Genomic DNA, 16,115 nt, shown 5'->3' with positions numbered 1-16,115 from the left:
TCCCTTAGGGAAACCGCGGTTTTTGCCTTTCTCCCAGGCAATGACGGCTTTTGTTCCATGGGGATAGAGAAGACGGATCTGAGCAGCCTTTTGTTTTACAAACTTTTCCTGCCCTGACTGCTCTTCTTTCTCCCAGGACTGAACCAGGAATGACAAAGGATGCTGTCTGTGGACTCACCTGTCCCTTGGGGGAGGCCCACAAGAGGTTCCGAGAAGAGCCTAGAAGTGGGCGCGAACTCTTGTATATCATAGCCCCCAGTACACTTTGCGTTATATGTTCTGTGAACATAGTCTGTGTTCTCTGGCTAGCTCACACTAAGCCTTTAGCAATCTGTTCATGGTTTTGGCCGAGTTCTTCTGAGTGTCCAGCAGAGTCCGTCCTAGGTGAGCAAGTGCTCAGGTACCTTTTCAGACTCTGTTTAGCCGCCTTACTGCCACAGCTCTCTGATGGGTTCAAGAAAAAGTTATTAACTTGCAGGTTGGCCAGCATTTATGTTTATTGTAAGGAGAGGAGTGATGCTTTCCCTAGCTTTCTACACCCCAAAGGGAAGCTGGAAGCTTTCCTGGTTCTTCACTGGAGTTTGAATCTATCATTCTTAGTACATTTGTTTGTTACCTTTTTGTGTTTGTGCGTTTGAATAAGATCTTTCCCTCACGAAGTAGGTAGAATCTATAGTCCTTTTCAAAAAAGCTGGATGCTTAATTTTTTCTCTTTGATTTCCAGTTTTCACAGTAAGAAGTTGGTGTAATAGAGCAATACTGAGATTTGAAAGGGCCAACTAATAGAAATTCATTTGGTTCAATGCCAGTCCAGCAAGAAACATCCAGCGCCAATCAGTTTCAGACTGTTCTTTAGTTAAATTATATTGGAGGAGGAAATTAAAGAATCAAGGTAGCACCTCTTTAACTTCAGAATTTGCTGTTCGCATAGTCCTCAACAGGACCTGGCCGTACATGTCCTGAAGCTCGTGCCGGGAATAATAATCCCAAAGTAGCCTTTGCAGGAGAAATAGCGAAATCCCTATTATTTCAAGGAGCTTGTGCATTTACTACTATCAACAGAAATCTTGTCTTGTTTTGTTGGCATTCTCCGCTTTTATAAGCACGTCCAAGAGGCAGCCGATAGCACAATAATAGAAAAATTTTGGAAAAGAGCCATCTCTTTCTTTGAGTCAAAAGGCAGATGCCAAGTGGGAACATTAGCTCATTGCATTTTCTTCTCCCCCTTCCCCCACATCCTTCTATGTATAATTTGTGCCTTTTTTTTTTTTTTTTTTATAGCCTGCCACCAAGTTCAGCTGGCGGCTGGGTGCAAAGCTGTGTCCTTTTCAACTTCTATCTGCCAGCCTGGAGCATGTGTACTGGTTAAAGCTGGAAATCCTTGCTGACATGTAGAGTAACTTGTGCTTCTTTTCTTAGACTCTTTCTGAAAGGCAAATGGCCCCAATCACACTCTGGCTCTCGTGAAAATCAGGCAGATCTGTCACCCCCCCCCCCCCCCCCCCGACACACACACACCATACAATTGGGGTTGCTGGTTGGCCATATGTGAAACCATGGTGGATATACTACAAAGGTCTTGGCTTCAGAATGAAACTGGTTGCTGCTTTGTCTCTGAGTTTCTCGATGTGAAATTGCCAGGGGAGCCATTTTGGAGAAAAAAATGTTGGGGTTCCAAATCAGTATCTAGTGCTTTTGTGGTTAACAGATTATTTGACAATATCTTTGAATCTTGTTTGTAAGCATCATGTGTTCATAGGGACCATTGAGACACATTTTAGGTAAAAAAAAAAAAAAAAAAAAAGACTTGTACAATTTTTCTTTCTTGCTGAAGCTACACCAAGGTATATAAGAGCCTGTTTCTTTATTGTGTGGACATATTTGCGGAAAACAGATGCATTATGTTCATTCTTTTTATCTCTCCTGGTGTGGTACAAAGCGAAAATGATGGGAAAACACCAGTGGCCTGCATTTCAGTCCTGGCATAGTAATTAACTGGCTCTACTTGAGGTGTGAATGACTGAATCTCCTCGGACCTCTGTTTTTATTTTTATTTTTTTACAATAAAGAGGTGAGTTGGGTCCTCTCTTCCTTTTCCATTATTCTGTGGCAATGGACTGAGTAGGAGGAGTGTAGCTGGAGTTTCTGGGAAACTGTCAGGAATGTTGGTGTTTGACCCGTGGGTGTCAGGGTTTAGGGATGACAAACTCACACAGACATCCGTGGCAGACCTGAATGGATACATACGTGGCTTAGATGGTGGTGGCTCATTCAGTTGCATGGTTATATGATCCTTCCTTGGCCCAGTGCAGGCATAATGCGGTTGGCGGTTTTTAACGTATGCAAATGTTCACGGCTGGCCTGCTTGGCTTGGCAGAGGCGTTCCGGGGCCAGGACAGAGATGTACAGCTAATTCTGTGTGACCACTTAACTTTTTTTTTTTTTTTTTTTTTTTTTTTTTTTTTTTTTTTTAAGTAAATTGGCGTGTTTTCTCCTAGGACAAGTTTCTGTGTAATGAACAAGTACCATCTGCCAGATTGTCTAAAAGCAGTCTCGTTGCAGAACGCTTCCTTTGGATCATGGTTCTTGCTTGCAGCTCTGTGTTGGGAGATACTCACTTCAGCGAGTGAAGTTTGACATTCCAGACTGTGTCTAGATGTCAAATTGTGCCTGTAAAGAAACATAAGCACGTGAGTTTTAAAATCTGTGAAACAACACGTGAGTATCCCAGCCAGGAAGAAAAATCGTAACATGAGTGGGCCCGAGTTCTGTTTCGTCCCTGGTGGGAAAGGAGCCGGCTTCTCTTGAAGTCCCAGATTTTAAAATATTAACCATAGCCCGCGGTGACTGAAATAATAAAATAGAAATAAAGATAACATGAAATTTAAACATATTTGGGATCTTGACAGTAATAGTTACATGTGTATTTATAATTTTTCCTCTGCCGCTACCCCCCACGATCATCGTTTATTAAAAGGCATTATTCAGATGCTAATGAGGAGATTTAACAATAAAAGTATAAACAGAATTGTAATGAATCAGTTCCACCTGCCCATGTCCCCTCCATCCTCTCCCATACTTGGAGACCACTTCTGGGCCACCAGATCTTAACGGTGTCAGGAATATTACCCAGGACCCTCATCATGTTCCTCAGGGTCATTATTCATGCTGTTACTCAGCAAGTCTGTATTTGAGCCTCTTGTGTGTATTAGATCCACGAAAGCCATGTAGTAACTTTTGAGTTGGTCATTTTACTTACCCATCTGTGAAATTCTCCTCTTCAGCAAAACCATCATCATTCCCTACCTAAGTTATGTAAGAATTCTGTAGACCACCAAATTTACTGATACAATGATTTGTATACTCAAGCTATCTATATACAGTTTTTAATCTCAGAAGTTATGTGTACAGTCAGTGTCCCATAAAATCAGATAATTGTAGAAAACTATTAATATAGACATTATTTCTATAAAGTGTATTAATTTGGAAAAGAGATATCAAATAGTGCTTTAAAATTACAGTGGATCTTAAATTCTTATTAATCAAAGCATGGAGAGTATGAGGAAATTTCTAATCCCACTTATTTATACTAAAATATAATACAAAACACTCTGTTTTTTTTTTTTAGCTGAAGGCCCAGACTTTGTTTCATAGACTCATTAGTTGATGTTTTCAGTGAATTGGATTTTATTTTCTCTTTATTTGAGCCTTTTTGATTCCTCTTTAAGCATTGTAATTGCACATCACAGTGACTACATTTAACATTTTTCATAACTGTATCTTAATATTTCCTCTTCATCTTTGAGTTTAACTGACGCCAGTGATGAGTTTGGCATTCGTAAAGAGCCACCTTTGCTGAGCATATTAAGCATGTGACTTTAGTTTAAATCTTGGGGATTAAATCTTGGATATATTATTGTGATCCTTTGCTTAATTTATTTAGATTATTTTCAAAGTCAATGACAAAGAATTAGGACAAAGCAGTGCCATTTTCAAATGTAACAGTGATATGCTGGCATGGACCTTAGGAGGCATCATATCTGACACCTGATTTTGCCCAATGAGGAAACAGTCTAAGAGAAGCCAAGAGACTTAATATCCCATCACCATCTATATACATGTCTGTTAACTTGGCCTTGATTATGGTTGACAGTGTCCTGCCCTGGGGATGCAGGTGTGAAGTAGGCAGGTGGGAGGAACCGGGGAGTCAAGACCTCCCTGGAAGGTGCTAGATTGGAGCCACATTTCTAGAGCTCCCATGAGTCCGCCCTAAAGCTGAATCTCTGAGTGAGTTTTCACATCCTCTTTGTAGGCTTGACTACAGACAGACTTTTCAGCTTTTCTCTGTCACCAGGGGCAGAGTCCACCTGACTTTCGAGGGAAGGGAGACAGATGATAAAGTGTGACAAACGGCTCTGATGTACGTGTGCTAACATCTGGTAAGATGTGTGCCGTGATTGCTGCGTGGTTCTGCTTCTGTTTCGCCATCAGAATGGTCAGCAATCAACTCCTTTTCTGGAAGTTCTACCTGAATTCCAGATGTCCTGAGGTGGACTGTGTTGAGGACCTAAGACAGTGATGATGGCTAACTGAGCTCATCTATAACAGTCTTGAGAATTTGGTTAACGTTTGTTGTTCTAGTTATAAAAGCAATATATATTCACTGCGGAAAATACAAATGAGAAAAGAAGACAAAAAAAGAACCCATAACCCCAGCACCCAGAGAAGAACCACGTAACATTTGAGGTGTACCCTTGCAGCTACCCATAACATAGGCACCCAGAAGAAACCACAGCAAATGTTGTGGTGAAATTCTTTCCAAGTCAGCAAGAATTAAGTGCCTCTCCGTGGGACGAGGAAGGTTCACATACCCACACAGAACCCTAAGAAATAAACATTTGCAATTATCTCTGTTATTTCAGATTGTGAAGCAGTGGCATAGAGAAGTTAAATGACTTGCCCAGGGTCACATTCTAAGTGGTAAACACCAGACAAGAAGGGACACTAGTTGGGACACTTTTATGTCTTACCAACAGAGCCTGTTTAGAAGAAGCATTTCTAGGCTGCTACTGAATTGTTGATGACAGGAGAGACGTTTTCTCCGTATAGTCAAGACCTAACTGACCTGGAGTTAGGTTTGTATTCTTGGAGATGGTTTGGCTGATGTGATGTTCCTGAATTCAGAACCCTGAAAATGGAGGGGGGTGTGGCTACGCCCTTTAGAAAGACTGTATTACTTCCAGAATAACAGTGACATTTCCCTCACCGTCTTCTTCACCTGTCCATCTATGATTGGCCAAGCCCTGTCATTTGGTTGGGTTTTGGTTTTTGTTTAAGCAACAGATCCAGATTGGTTTAAAAATTGGAAAATAAATGTTTGTTTTGTAGGGAAAGAACTCCCTCTTGCACAAGAAACCTGCACCTCAGGTACCTTAAAGGACACACACTCAAAAAAAAAAAAAAAAAGTGCTTACTGTAGACAATCATAAATAATCTTCTGAGCTGTCATTCGTTTTTACCAAAATGTATAGGATATGAACGTGAAAATACTGTTTTTAATATAGAAACATCAGTGACATTTTAATTAAGGATATTTGCATCATTCATTTTAATAGGGCTCTATTTTTGTTCAGTAGCTTTCCTTTAAAAAAAACGTTAATATTTATTTTTAAGGAAGAGAGAGAGAGACAGAGCACGAGCAGGGGAGGGGCAAAGAGAGAGGGAGACACAGAATCCAAAGCAGGCTCCAGGCTCCGAGCTGTCAGCACAGAGTCCGATGTGAGGTTCGAACCCCTGAACTGCGAGATCATGACCTCAGGATTAAATCTTGGATATATTATTGTGATCCTTTGCTTAATTTATTTAGATTATTTTCAAAGTCAATGACAAAGAATAGGACAAAGCAGTGCCAAAGTCACCTGAGCTCAACTGACTGAGCCACCCAGCCCCCTGGTAACTTTCCTTTTAGAAGAGAAATGATTGAGAACAAAAAGGAATGCATGTGCTCACATTAGGTGTGGCTTAAGACATCAGAATTTGACATCAGGCTGTCACACATTTCTCCTGCTCCTTAGGAGTGGGAATTATTCCCGTGAGAATTTCCAGTGTCATCCACTCTGCCTCTCAAAGCCCTCTTAGACTTGTGCTGTCTTCCTTCCACTTTGTCGTGTCGTGTTGTGTTGTGTTGTGTTGCTAGTAAGAAAAATCAAGTCATATGTTGGTTTCCATTTGTTGTAGACTCACAAATGGCTTTCACAGTGGTCTAGTTTCATCACATGGTGGTTCTCCAAGGGTCCAGAACTATTTATAATTCTGTTGTATTTAGTTACGGAGAGCCAGATGTGAGAGTCATGCATACTATGTATTTATATATCTTCATGAATCTCAGTTAGGGACCAGAAATCTTCCTGTGCCACATCTGTGTTACATAAATCTATTTTTGTTGTAACACAGGACCAAAACTGAGCAGTGTTAGGAAGATTACTATAAATATTAAGCTGATTAAAATTACATTGTAATCATCTGCTTTGGAAAAATTGCAGATGGCCTAATCATGCCATGAGAAGGGACAGGTCAAATAAATTATGATATAGAATAATACTCAGCCATTAAAAAGACCTAGTGAATGTACCGTAAAAAAGATGGGGATGATATTTAACAAAATGCCGCTTACCCTTGTTTCTCAAGAATAAGATTATGGTGACTTTTATTTTCTTATTTTGGCTTAACTCCCTTTTCAAAAATTTCTCCAAAATCATGTAGAACCTTTATAAGGAAAAACAATTATTAAAATGAATCTGGGCATTGCTAAAACTGTTCACGCTTAGCCATGCTCTTCTCTGATGTTCTCCACGGCCCCATCCCATCTAAGGCTTCAGGTTGTTTGTTGCGGAGAAGGGCAGACACACCTCATTCATTCACCTCCAGCCTCCGCAGGCTACTCATGGGCAGTCAGAGTGATGGAGGAGACTGAGCAGAGCCCAGATCCCTCCAGATCCAGTCTCCCCTTTTCCTTCTTGCTTACCCCCTTTCCCATTCCATCCCTACTCTGGACCTTCCAGGCTGAAGTGATCCACACACTTTAGGCAAGAAGGCCGACTGCTCCCATTAGTAGTAGCTAGCTCTTCCTGGCTACTGCAGTGACTTCTTTCTTAAGGTTCCAGAACATACTGGATTCTATCTTACTCTGAGGCTGCTTTAGCACAGAGTTTCGGAACCATGGCCCCAGGCAGTTCCATTTTACCTGACAGTATGCGAAATGGAAAGCTTCGTACATTTTCTCGAGTGGGGTCCTTTCCTATCTGTTCCACTTCCTCTGAACAAAAGGATGTGTGGTGGTTGGAACGCAGAGGTTTGGGTCACCAGGGAAAGAAGTCTGGCATGCTTTCCGTGGGAGAGTGTTGTTTTATTGCAAAATACAGTTTTGTGTCACTAGAAAACAGTATGGGTTGACTCTTGAATCACTACATTTAGAATTCTTTGCAAATCCCCCTAAACAACCCAAAGCCCAGTAGTTTTTAATTTTCAGCTCAGTGAGACTAAAAGGAAACAGTTTGCTTTTGGCTACGGTGATGCTGAAAGAACATAAAATGTAGCTAGCCCAGCGACAGTAAGGGAGATAAAGTATTTAATAAGTGTCTCCTAGAAGAAGTGACATCTGCATAGAGCACCTGCTGTCTTCATTATAACTTTAAATAAGCTGTGTCTCTGGGGGTTAGCAGGGCCCTTCTTTTGGCACACACTGCTGTGACAAAGATACATTTTAAACCCCAAGTAATTTACTGTGGAATAGAGGATGCTTTTCGGTGGGACGTTTGCGGGTGCAGAGGGAAATAAGTCCCTGACTTAGATAACTCGGGCCCAGTAAGTCCCGTTTTGAGCATAATTTTGACACGATGACCGTTGTCAAGTTATGACATTTCCTAGCCCTTGGTATCCCTAATTATTTGCCAATTATCATTTTAATGTTTTATATATCACAGAGGCATGTAAACCAGGCTTCTTAGTATGTGGGCATAGCTGTTTAGAGCAATTCTGGCTTTCTTTGTGCGCTTTGAAGAAGGGGGCCTGAGCAGTGCCTGTGTTGATGGCTTTGTTCTGTTACGGTTTTACTCATCACAGTCCCGCATATGGGGACCCAGGGGTGGGTAGAAGCGGAAGTTCTTTGAGGAGTACCTTTCTTGGAGAACCTTTTAAAAATCCATTGCCATTTTGGCAGATTACCATCTAACCAGGAATCATTTCCATAAACAATGGCTGTGAAAAACTGTGGGGCCCCAGAAAACAGTATTTAATCAGCAGTGTGGTTCATCTTATTAGCTCAAGGAGAAAATAACTCACCACCAAATTCTACTCCATTATAGATAAGATTGTTTGAAGCCAAAATCAAAAACATCTGTTGGGGTTTTTTTTTTTTTTTCTTTTTTTTTTTTAGCTGTGTGAAACTTACGCTTTGTCCCCCAAAGCAGCAGCAGTTTGTACAGATGCTGTATACCCTGTGTCTCTAAGACCTTGACACCATACAAGGGGGACATCTTCAGAGTTAATGAGCAATTAGGACATTCTTTCCTGTCAATTAACTGGCAGAATAATGAGATCAAATGAGCACTGTCCTTAAAAACCCCCAGACTTGTATTTGCTGAAAAAGCGTATCTTCCTCTGCTCTTTGCAGTTACACAAATAGAGAAATAACAACTTAAAATGGAAATAAAAATTGCGCCTAGAGCAAACAGGAGACAGAGGCATACAGAGAGGATGCCATTTACTCTAAACTCAGAATTCACGGGTCTTCCTCCTGTGTGGCTGTAGTGACATCATAACAATCTGCCATCACCTTCATTGTCTTAAAGATCGGCAGATGGGGTACCCAGGTAGTGAGCCTCCTTTCTCCTATGAATGAATGTATGATTCCTAAGTTTGGGGGCAACCTGGGTATTGACTCTAAATTTGAATTAGTGTGTTCTAGGCTATGGTCCATCTCAGGATTTTGGCTTTCCTCTGAAAGTGATGAGTACTGAAGGGTTTGAACCAAGAGGGGCACAGAGAAAATAGATGAAGACCCTGAGATAAGATGATGGCCTGTTGGAGAAACTAAGTTGGCTGGGGCTGCAATATATTTTTCAGGTAGGGCCCCAAGTGGCAAGATGGGCGGGAATCAGGTGGTGAAAGGCCCTCTACACTGTGTTTAAGGATTTTGTACCTGGCCCTGGGGACAGTGGAAGCCATTGAGTAGGTGAGCGATAAGATCAAATATGGATTTTCTTTTATTATTTATTTTTGGGAGAGCGCAGGGGTCAAGGGACAGACAGAGGGGGACAGAGGATCCGAAGCGGGCTCTTTGCTGACTGGCTGACAACAGCGAGCCTCATGTGGGGCTCCAACTTACAAACCACAAGATCATGACCTGAGCTGAAGTCGGATGTTCAGCCAACTGAGCCCTTCAGATGTGGTGCCCTTCAGATATGGATTTTAAGATCACCGTGTGGGGATCAGGGTGCCGGGGAAAAGATGGAACTTAAGTGAGTCACAGCATGACAAGCACCGTTGTAAGTGACCTATGCATATGTATCCATGTGTGTGCATGTATACACTCATTTTAATCCAACAACAATGAAGTCAGTTTTACTATTTATCTTTTTGAAAGAAGAGTAAAGCAAAGGGAGGCTGACCGAGGTCACACAGCTGGTAATGGTAGAGCCACGATGTGAGCCTATAGTTCCAGAGTCTGTATACTTAATCATTACGTTATTTTGCCTTTCATAGTGTATTGGTAGGATTATCATCATATTTTAATTCATAATAATAGCACTCTAGTTTTCTATGAAACACTTCTATTTACTAGCTCAGTGAACTTTTGTATTTATACTCATTCCTTTGGAATAAAATTAGAAATTTCAGTGAATTAGAGTTCTGTAAAATATTCACCAAGTTTCCAATGAAGTTTTCCAAGTAGAGGTTAATTAATGTCTTCTTGGTCAACTTTAAGCTTTGTATGGGAATTTGTGTGACAAATTTCATGGTTGAGTGTTTTCAAGGCCTTCAGTGGATACATGTGAGAGTCCAGGGGATATGAAATTCCAAAATGCCCGCCCCCCACAGGTAACACTCAGCTAACTATAGATGGGATCTTCCAATTCAGTGGAAAGACAGGAAAGGCAGCATTAAGAATAAAGGAGAGTGGACTTTTGAGAAGGAGACAGCTCACTGACATCCAGGAGAACTGAATATGTTGGTAACTGCAGTGACCTCACTTGGTTTCTGAAAACAGAATAACCATTGTTATCCAGTGCATTTCAGTAAGTGAATGGTGACTGTGAGTGCATCCAAGGACTGTAATTCAAGAAAGACCAAACATACAGTTGACGACTATTTAAGTAACTAGAGGAGATGTTTCAGAGATTTTGTTGGTACTCAGCCACCTGCTTGTTAGAATCACCTGGGGAGGTTTTTAAATTACCAGGCAGAATCCGCCACCACTAGGGTTGGGGTAAAGAAGTGTGCAGAGATGCCTGCATGGGCCCAGGCACTGGGATTGCGTTGTAAGCTCCCCTAGCCTTTAGATGGAGACATACTTGAGGATCAAGGTGAGAGGTTCCCATTTATCTCTGCTTCACTCTTAAGGAGCTCTAGCAAAAGACAGTGGGCACTTTTGTTTTTAAGTTGGAGGTACAGATAATCCCACCCATTTCAATAGTACCTAGATTTCTAATTTCTTTGTATATGACTTTTAGAATATATGGAAAACCCATATTGTGCCAAACATGAGCAAGACAGCTGCCCCCTCTTCCTCCAAAATGAAGATAAGACCACATTTCCTTCCTTAAGAGAACTAGGTCAGGTGGGAGAAAGAGGAAGGTGTGTGGAGGGAGGCAACTAGCAAGGCATCAGCAAGAATAGCTATTATCTAGGTGACACTTGCTAATAAACGAAAAGGGGACTGCTGGTTGGGAATGTTTAGGGAGGGGAAGGAGGGAAAGGAAGGATGGAAAGGAGGAAGGGAGGGAGGGAGGGAAGAAGGAAGGAAGATACTCTCTTGACATGTCTCCATGACAAAAAAAAAAAAAAGGAACCATTAAGCCCATCTTTCATCACATACCAATTCTTATTGGAAATCATGCAGTTAACAAATTGGAAAGTAACATGTTTGGCTTTTGTTTATTCTGTTCTCTAGACCCAAGTTTTTACTGAAGAGGAATGTTAACATAATTCAATGAATTTTCATGATTATTGCTCGTAGTGCTTTCTTTTTATTATTTTGCCTTTTAACATGTTTCTTATTAGAGGAATGATATCGTCAGCCCTTTTAGTGGTAAGGGAAGTTGCAGTTCACAAGATCACCAATTAGAGACGATTAGAACCTGGCGGCTTGGTTGTGCCATTTAAAGAGAGCTCAGCTGACACTTCCAGAAACAGTGCAGAACTGTTAGTCTACGAGCCCCATGGCTGTGGTTTCACCTTAGAAGAATCACACAGAGTTCTTGTTAACATACTTATTCCTGGGACTTTCACTCTGCAAGGGCGTTAGGAATGGCCAGGTCCTAACCACCTAGGCATCCTGCACCCTCAGAGGAAAGGGTGTTATTGGCTAGAGCCAGAAACCCACATCATTACACTCCCCACCTAAAGCTGTTTCTACCATATCATGCAAATTCATTTTTAAGCATAATATGCCATCAGAAAAGAAAGCGAGTTCTTCGCGGGGCAATAATGCACATAGTGACCATTTCTAAAGATTCCCCACTACCTTAGAGAACTATCAGTAGGATCCTTTGGTACCTACATTTGCTTTGAAAGCAATCAGCAACTGGGGTAGAGGTGGGAGATCATGTCCTTGAAATAAGTTTTAGCAGGTTCCAGTGATCCGTGTGGATCACCTTGCTTTTTACTCCATCACTAGGAACTGCGGTGGATTTTCTGTTACCCTGTATTTAACAAGTATCCTTGTGAAAGGATCCAGAACATCCTGCAGCTAGATTTTCTCCTTATATATTATTTTGATGTTATAAACTTTTGGCCAGATTGGTTTCTAAGGTACTGCATGATTTTTTAAGACAAAATTAGGGGTCGACTTACCACATTGTCTGATCTTGCATTTTTTATACAGAAACGGATTTTCGATTGAAACCATTCATAGTATGGACATCTTGCTCTATTCAGAGATAGAAGATCTTTGAATCAGGAGGGACCTTAGCAGACACCCTCTCAAGTCATTCCCAAAGCGTTCCCTGCAGCGCCCACGAGACAGGCCATCTTCACACTGTCAGGGAGAGACGTCTGTTGAAGGACCTTGTCAAATAAAATACAGAATAATTTCGTCTTTTATGGACTGTTGCCAAGTTGGTACTTAAGGGGATTAAAACTGAAGTGACTTGATGAACTGACCTCGATTTAAAATTATTTTATGGCATTTTATGGTAGTCATCGGGTAAAGCTTAGCCGACCAGCCAGAGCATGCTCTGCCTACCAAGAATTTGATTACTATTTTTTTTTTTAATTTTTTTTTTTTAACGTTTGTTTATTTTTGAGACAGGGAGAGACAGCATGAATGGGGGAGGGTCAGAGAGAGAGGGAGACACAGAATCTGAAACAGGCTCCAGGCTCTGAGCCATCAGCCCAGAGCCCGACGCGGGGCTCGAACTCACGGACCGTGAGATCGTGACCTGGCTGAAGTCGGACGCTTAACCGACTGCGCCACCCAGGCGCCCCTGATTACTATTTTTTATGTGTAAAGGAGAAAAAGGAAAAAGCAGAAAGAGCGTAGGATCTGCAGACCCCTCAGTCTGCGAGGAAGCCCTTTGCATCCTTGCCTTGCCACCTCAACAAGGTCTGGGCTTTGCAATCAGTCGGGCCCCTGTTGGAATCGCAGCCGCCTCCCCTTCACCAGCGAGCAGGGTAACTGAGGGGTTTATGGGGATTTTGTGGCGAGGGAGTTAGGCCCTGCTCATGGCGCTGTGGTGTAGCCGCCTGAGACAGAACGCAAGGGCACTTGGCGCGGAAGGGGCCACCTCTTCTGGCCACTTTGTTTCCCTCTCTCTTTTTCCAAGTGTTTTGTCTCCCCACTTCTCTTAGATCACTTACCGAAGTCTTTTCTTTTGGCATCCATTTCAGTTTCGGAGATTTCTCCAAAAAGCTTATACTGGTAATGAACACTGAAGCCACTAGCATTTAGCAAGCCCCTTTCAGGTACCAGGCATAAGCAAGTACCTTACAAACATTTTCCTTTTCCATTTACTTTTTGCAAGAACTCAGGAGACTGGCACAGTCGAGGCTCAGAAATTAAATGTACTAGAGTCGGGGTATGATCCAGACCTTTGTCTGACTCCGAAGCACTTCATAACTGCATGTTACTCCAAGGATCTCCTTGGAACGTTCACTCTGTTTCTACCCCGATCCCAGGTAGCCGTGATTATGAAAACGGTTACAGCCAGGACAGACTCCGCCTGGGCGGTGCTCTGAGCCCCTTGCGTATATTGATTCTTTGGAGGCTCACCACGGCTCTGTACAAGTTCTGTCTCTATCTCCATTTTTCAGGTCAGGAAACCGAGGCACAGAGAGGCTAAGTCACTCACCCACTTACCCAGGGTCACATAGAGTTAAAAGTGGTGGTCAGACTCTGCTTCTGCTCCCTCCTGTTCCCTTCAACTGTCCTGGTTGTCCTTTCTAGTTTTCCAGCAACGGGAGGAATTCTCTCCTTAGCCTTCCTACAGTCCTTCTAAAGCAGTGATGTATTGGCTGTGTGATCCAAAGGCTACACCGGGAGTAATGCCTGAGCAAGGAAGAACAAACAGCAAATTCATTAACCAGGAATCTATTTACAGTCAATTCCCAAGGCTCATGGTACAGAGGAGCTTCCACATCATTTAGAGCTGCTAATAAATGAAGAGTCTTTGCATCTTTCCAAGTGTCTTGATATTTACAAGTCTCATATTTTACCGTAGGAAGCGGCCTCAACAAGCATATTCATGTGTTGACAGTCCTAATTAATACAAGTAATTAGCCCTGACAGTAGAACTGTGAAAAGAAGACCCATTCATAAATTTGCTATCATTATGTTACTCTGCTTGGAATTTACCGCGGCCTGGTCTTTCATCATTTCTATATACGGGCAAAAGGCCGTCTTACTAAATTCTTCAGACTTTCACATTTACTTCTGGTAAAGGAATTTTGTCAAGATTAATTTATCACTGGAAGTTAATTCTCCAGTATGCAGGAGAGAGAGGAACAAGGGAATGAGGAAGCCAGGCGAGGATGGGGGGAAAAGTCCAGCATATCCAGAGGCTTTCTTATGCATCTAAACCTCGCACCTTTTCGTGTGCTTACTTTGATGCCTTTTCTGAAAACGAAGTTGGTTTTGTTTAGGCCGCTGTTATGTTTCCGGTACAGAAAATTTGAAGATAGTTTGTTAGTTACTTTGATCCACAGTTGAGCCCTCTTTGTTGTAAATAGCTGGTGTTTTCTTTAGCACTCTTGCCATTTTGGGTGGGATAGTTCCTTGTTGGGTGGCATGGGACTGTCCTGTGCATCGTAGAATGAAGAGCAGCCCCCGGCCACTACCCGCTGGCTGCAGTGCACCGTTCCCCCTAGTTGTGACAGCCAAAAATATCCCCAGACTTGATCGATGGTCTCCGGGGGGGGGGGGGGCACAGTCACCCCTAGTTGAGAGCCACTGCATGGAGAATAGCTTTAAAAAAGAAATCTGGTAAAACTTGCATGTAGGACACTCGCATAGAAACAGCTGTAGTCAGGGGCACCTGGGTGGCTCAGTCGGTTGAGCGTCCGACTTCGGCTCAGGTTGTGATCTCGCAGTCCGTGAGTTCAAGCCCCACGTCGGGCTCTGTGGTGACAGCTCAGAGCTGGCAGCCTGCTTCGGGTTCTGTGTCTCCCCCTCTCTCTTTGTCCCTCCCCCACTCATGCTCTGTCACTCTCTCTGTCAAAAATAAATAAACATTAAAAATTTTTTTTTAAATAGTCAATAAGAAACAGCTGTAGTCAACTTAATAAGGCGCATCACTTAGAAGTAATTTAATAGTGTGAAATAGAGATTTGGAATCATATTTCTTGAATTGCGGTCCCTCCTTCTTACCTCTTCAAAGGCAAGGTCCCTTTGGTCCTCCTTGTTAGAAAGTAGAGTGGCACTCGGTAGTAAAGTAGCTGTATCCAAAACACCTTTGCGGGGCGCCTGGGTGGCTCAGTGGGTCAGGCGTCCGACTTCAGCTCGTGTCATGATCCTGCAGTTAATGAGATCGAGCCCGGCATCGGGCTCTGTGCTGACAATGCAGAGCCTGCTTGGGATCCTCTCTCCCCCTCTCTCTCTGCCCCTCCCCCACTGGTTTTCTCTCTCTCTCTCTCTCTCTCTCTCTCTCTCTGTCTCAATAAATAAATAAACTTAAGAGAAATATATTTCATGTGAAATATACTGGGCTCTTAGCATTCGTGGATTTAAATATGTAAAGTTTCAACCACTTTCAGGTGACCTTAATGTTCTGACTAGTCTGCCTCAGTGTTCTTTGTCCCCGTTTTCAGTCCACTACATTAATTCCATATCTTTCCTCCCTGCCCTGATTAGATTTCTGATCCTTTGTTTCAAGTACCGTCTTACAAATACTATCCACGCCCTTGCTGCTTTATCCTTCTTCCACCTATCTGGAAGCAAGCACAGGCTGGGATGAGCCCAGCCACCAGGCTTCTCAGAGCCTCCATCTGGCAGCCGAGTCTGATTGGAGAACGTGACCCAATAGAGGAGACTGAGCTTATTACAAATGCACGTCAACATCCCACCTGGCCTTGACTGCTTGAAGAAAATAGAATCCACCTGTAGGTAATGACTTCCGGCTCCCATCAAGAAGGCTACAGACTTACTTATACCCATCCCATACTTAACTCATCCCTTCTGACAGCTGGGCAGGGAGGTCTCCTTCTTATCAAAGAATTCCTAATTTTTCAGGAAAATCTTTTGCTACTGATTATCCCTTTCTCCCGTCGGCCTCTACTGGATCCTTCCTATCAACAGCAAAACATATGCTAGCCTCTCTCCTGCCTCATCCCAAAAGGAGAGAGCAGTAACACGGCTGCCTTTCACTCACCCCATTCTTTCTTCCCGTTGACATCCTCCAGCG

At 42.6% G+C, this 16,115-nt stretch overlaps 1 protein-coding gene across 5 annotated transcripts in view; it reads left to right on the top strand.

Annotated features, from left to right (window-relative positions):
• RHBDD1 (rhomboid domain containing 1) overlaps positions 1-16,115 on the top strand; it is a 173,256-nt gene that overhangs the window by 85,337 nt on the left and 71,804 nt on the right. The window contains exons 7-8 of one of the 5 annotated variants that reach the window (XR_007454258.1): positions 1,940-2,071; positions 2,499-6,546. The exons of 3 other annotated variants lie outside the window; for them this stretch is intronic. Coding sequence is in view for 1 of the 2 variants with exons in the window: in XM_049614793.1 (XP_049470750.1) it covers positions 1,940-1,995 (56 nt within the window). In the remaining variant the exon portion in view is untranslated. Of the gene's footprint in view, positions 1-1,939; positions 6,547-16,115 lie in introns of those variants that run through there. One more of the 5 variants, XM_049614793.1, reaches the window with a different exon arrangement.

This window comes from Panthera uncia (assembly GCF_023721935.1).
Source record: "Panthera uncia isolate 11264 chromosome C1 unlocalized genomic scaffold, Puncia_PCG_1.0 HiC_scaffold_3, whole genome shotgun sequence".
Lineage (NCBI taxonomy): Eukaryota > Metazoa > Chordata > Mammalia > Carnivora > Felidae > Panthera > Panthera uncia.
Note: the sequence above shows the minus strand (reverse complement) of the source record. Positions and strands in the feature narration are given on the sequence as shown.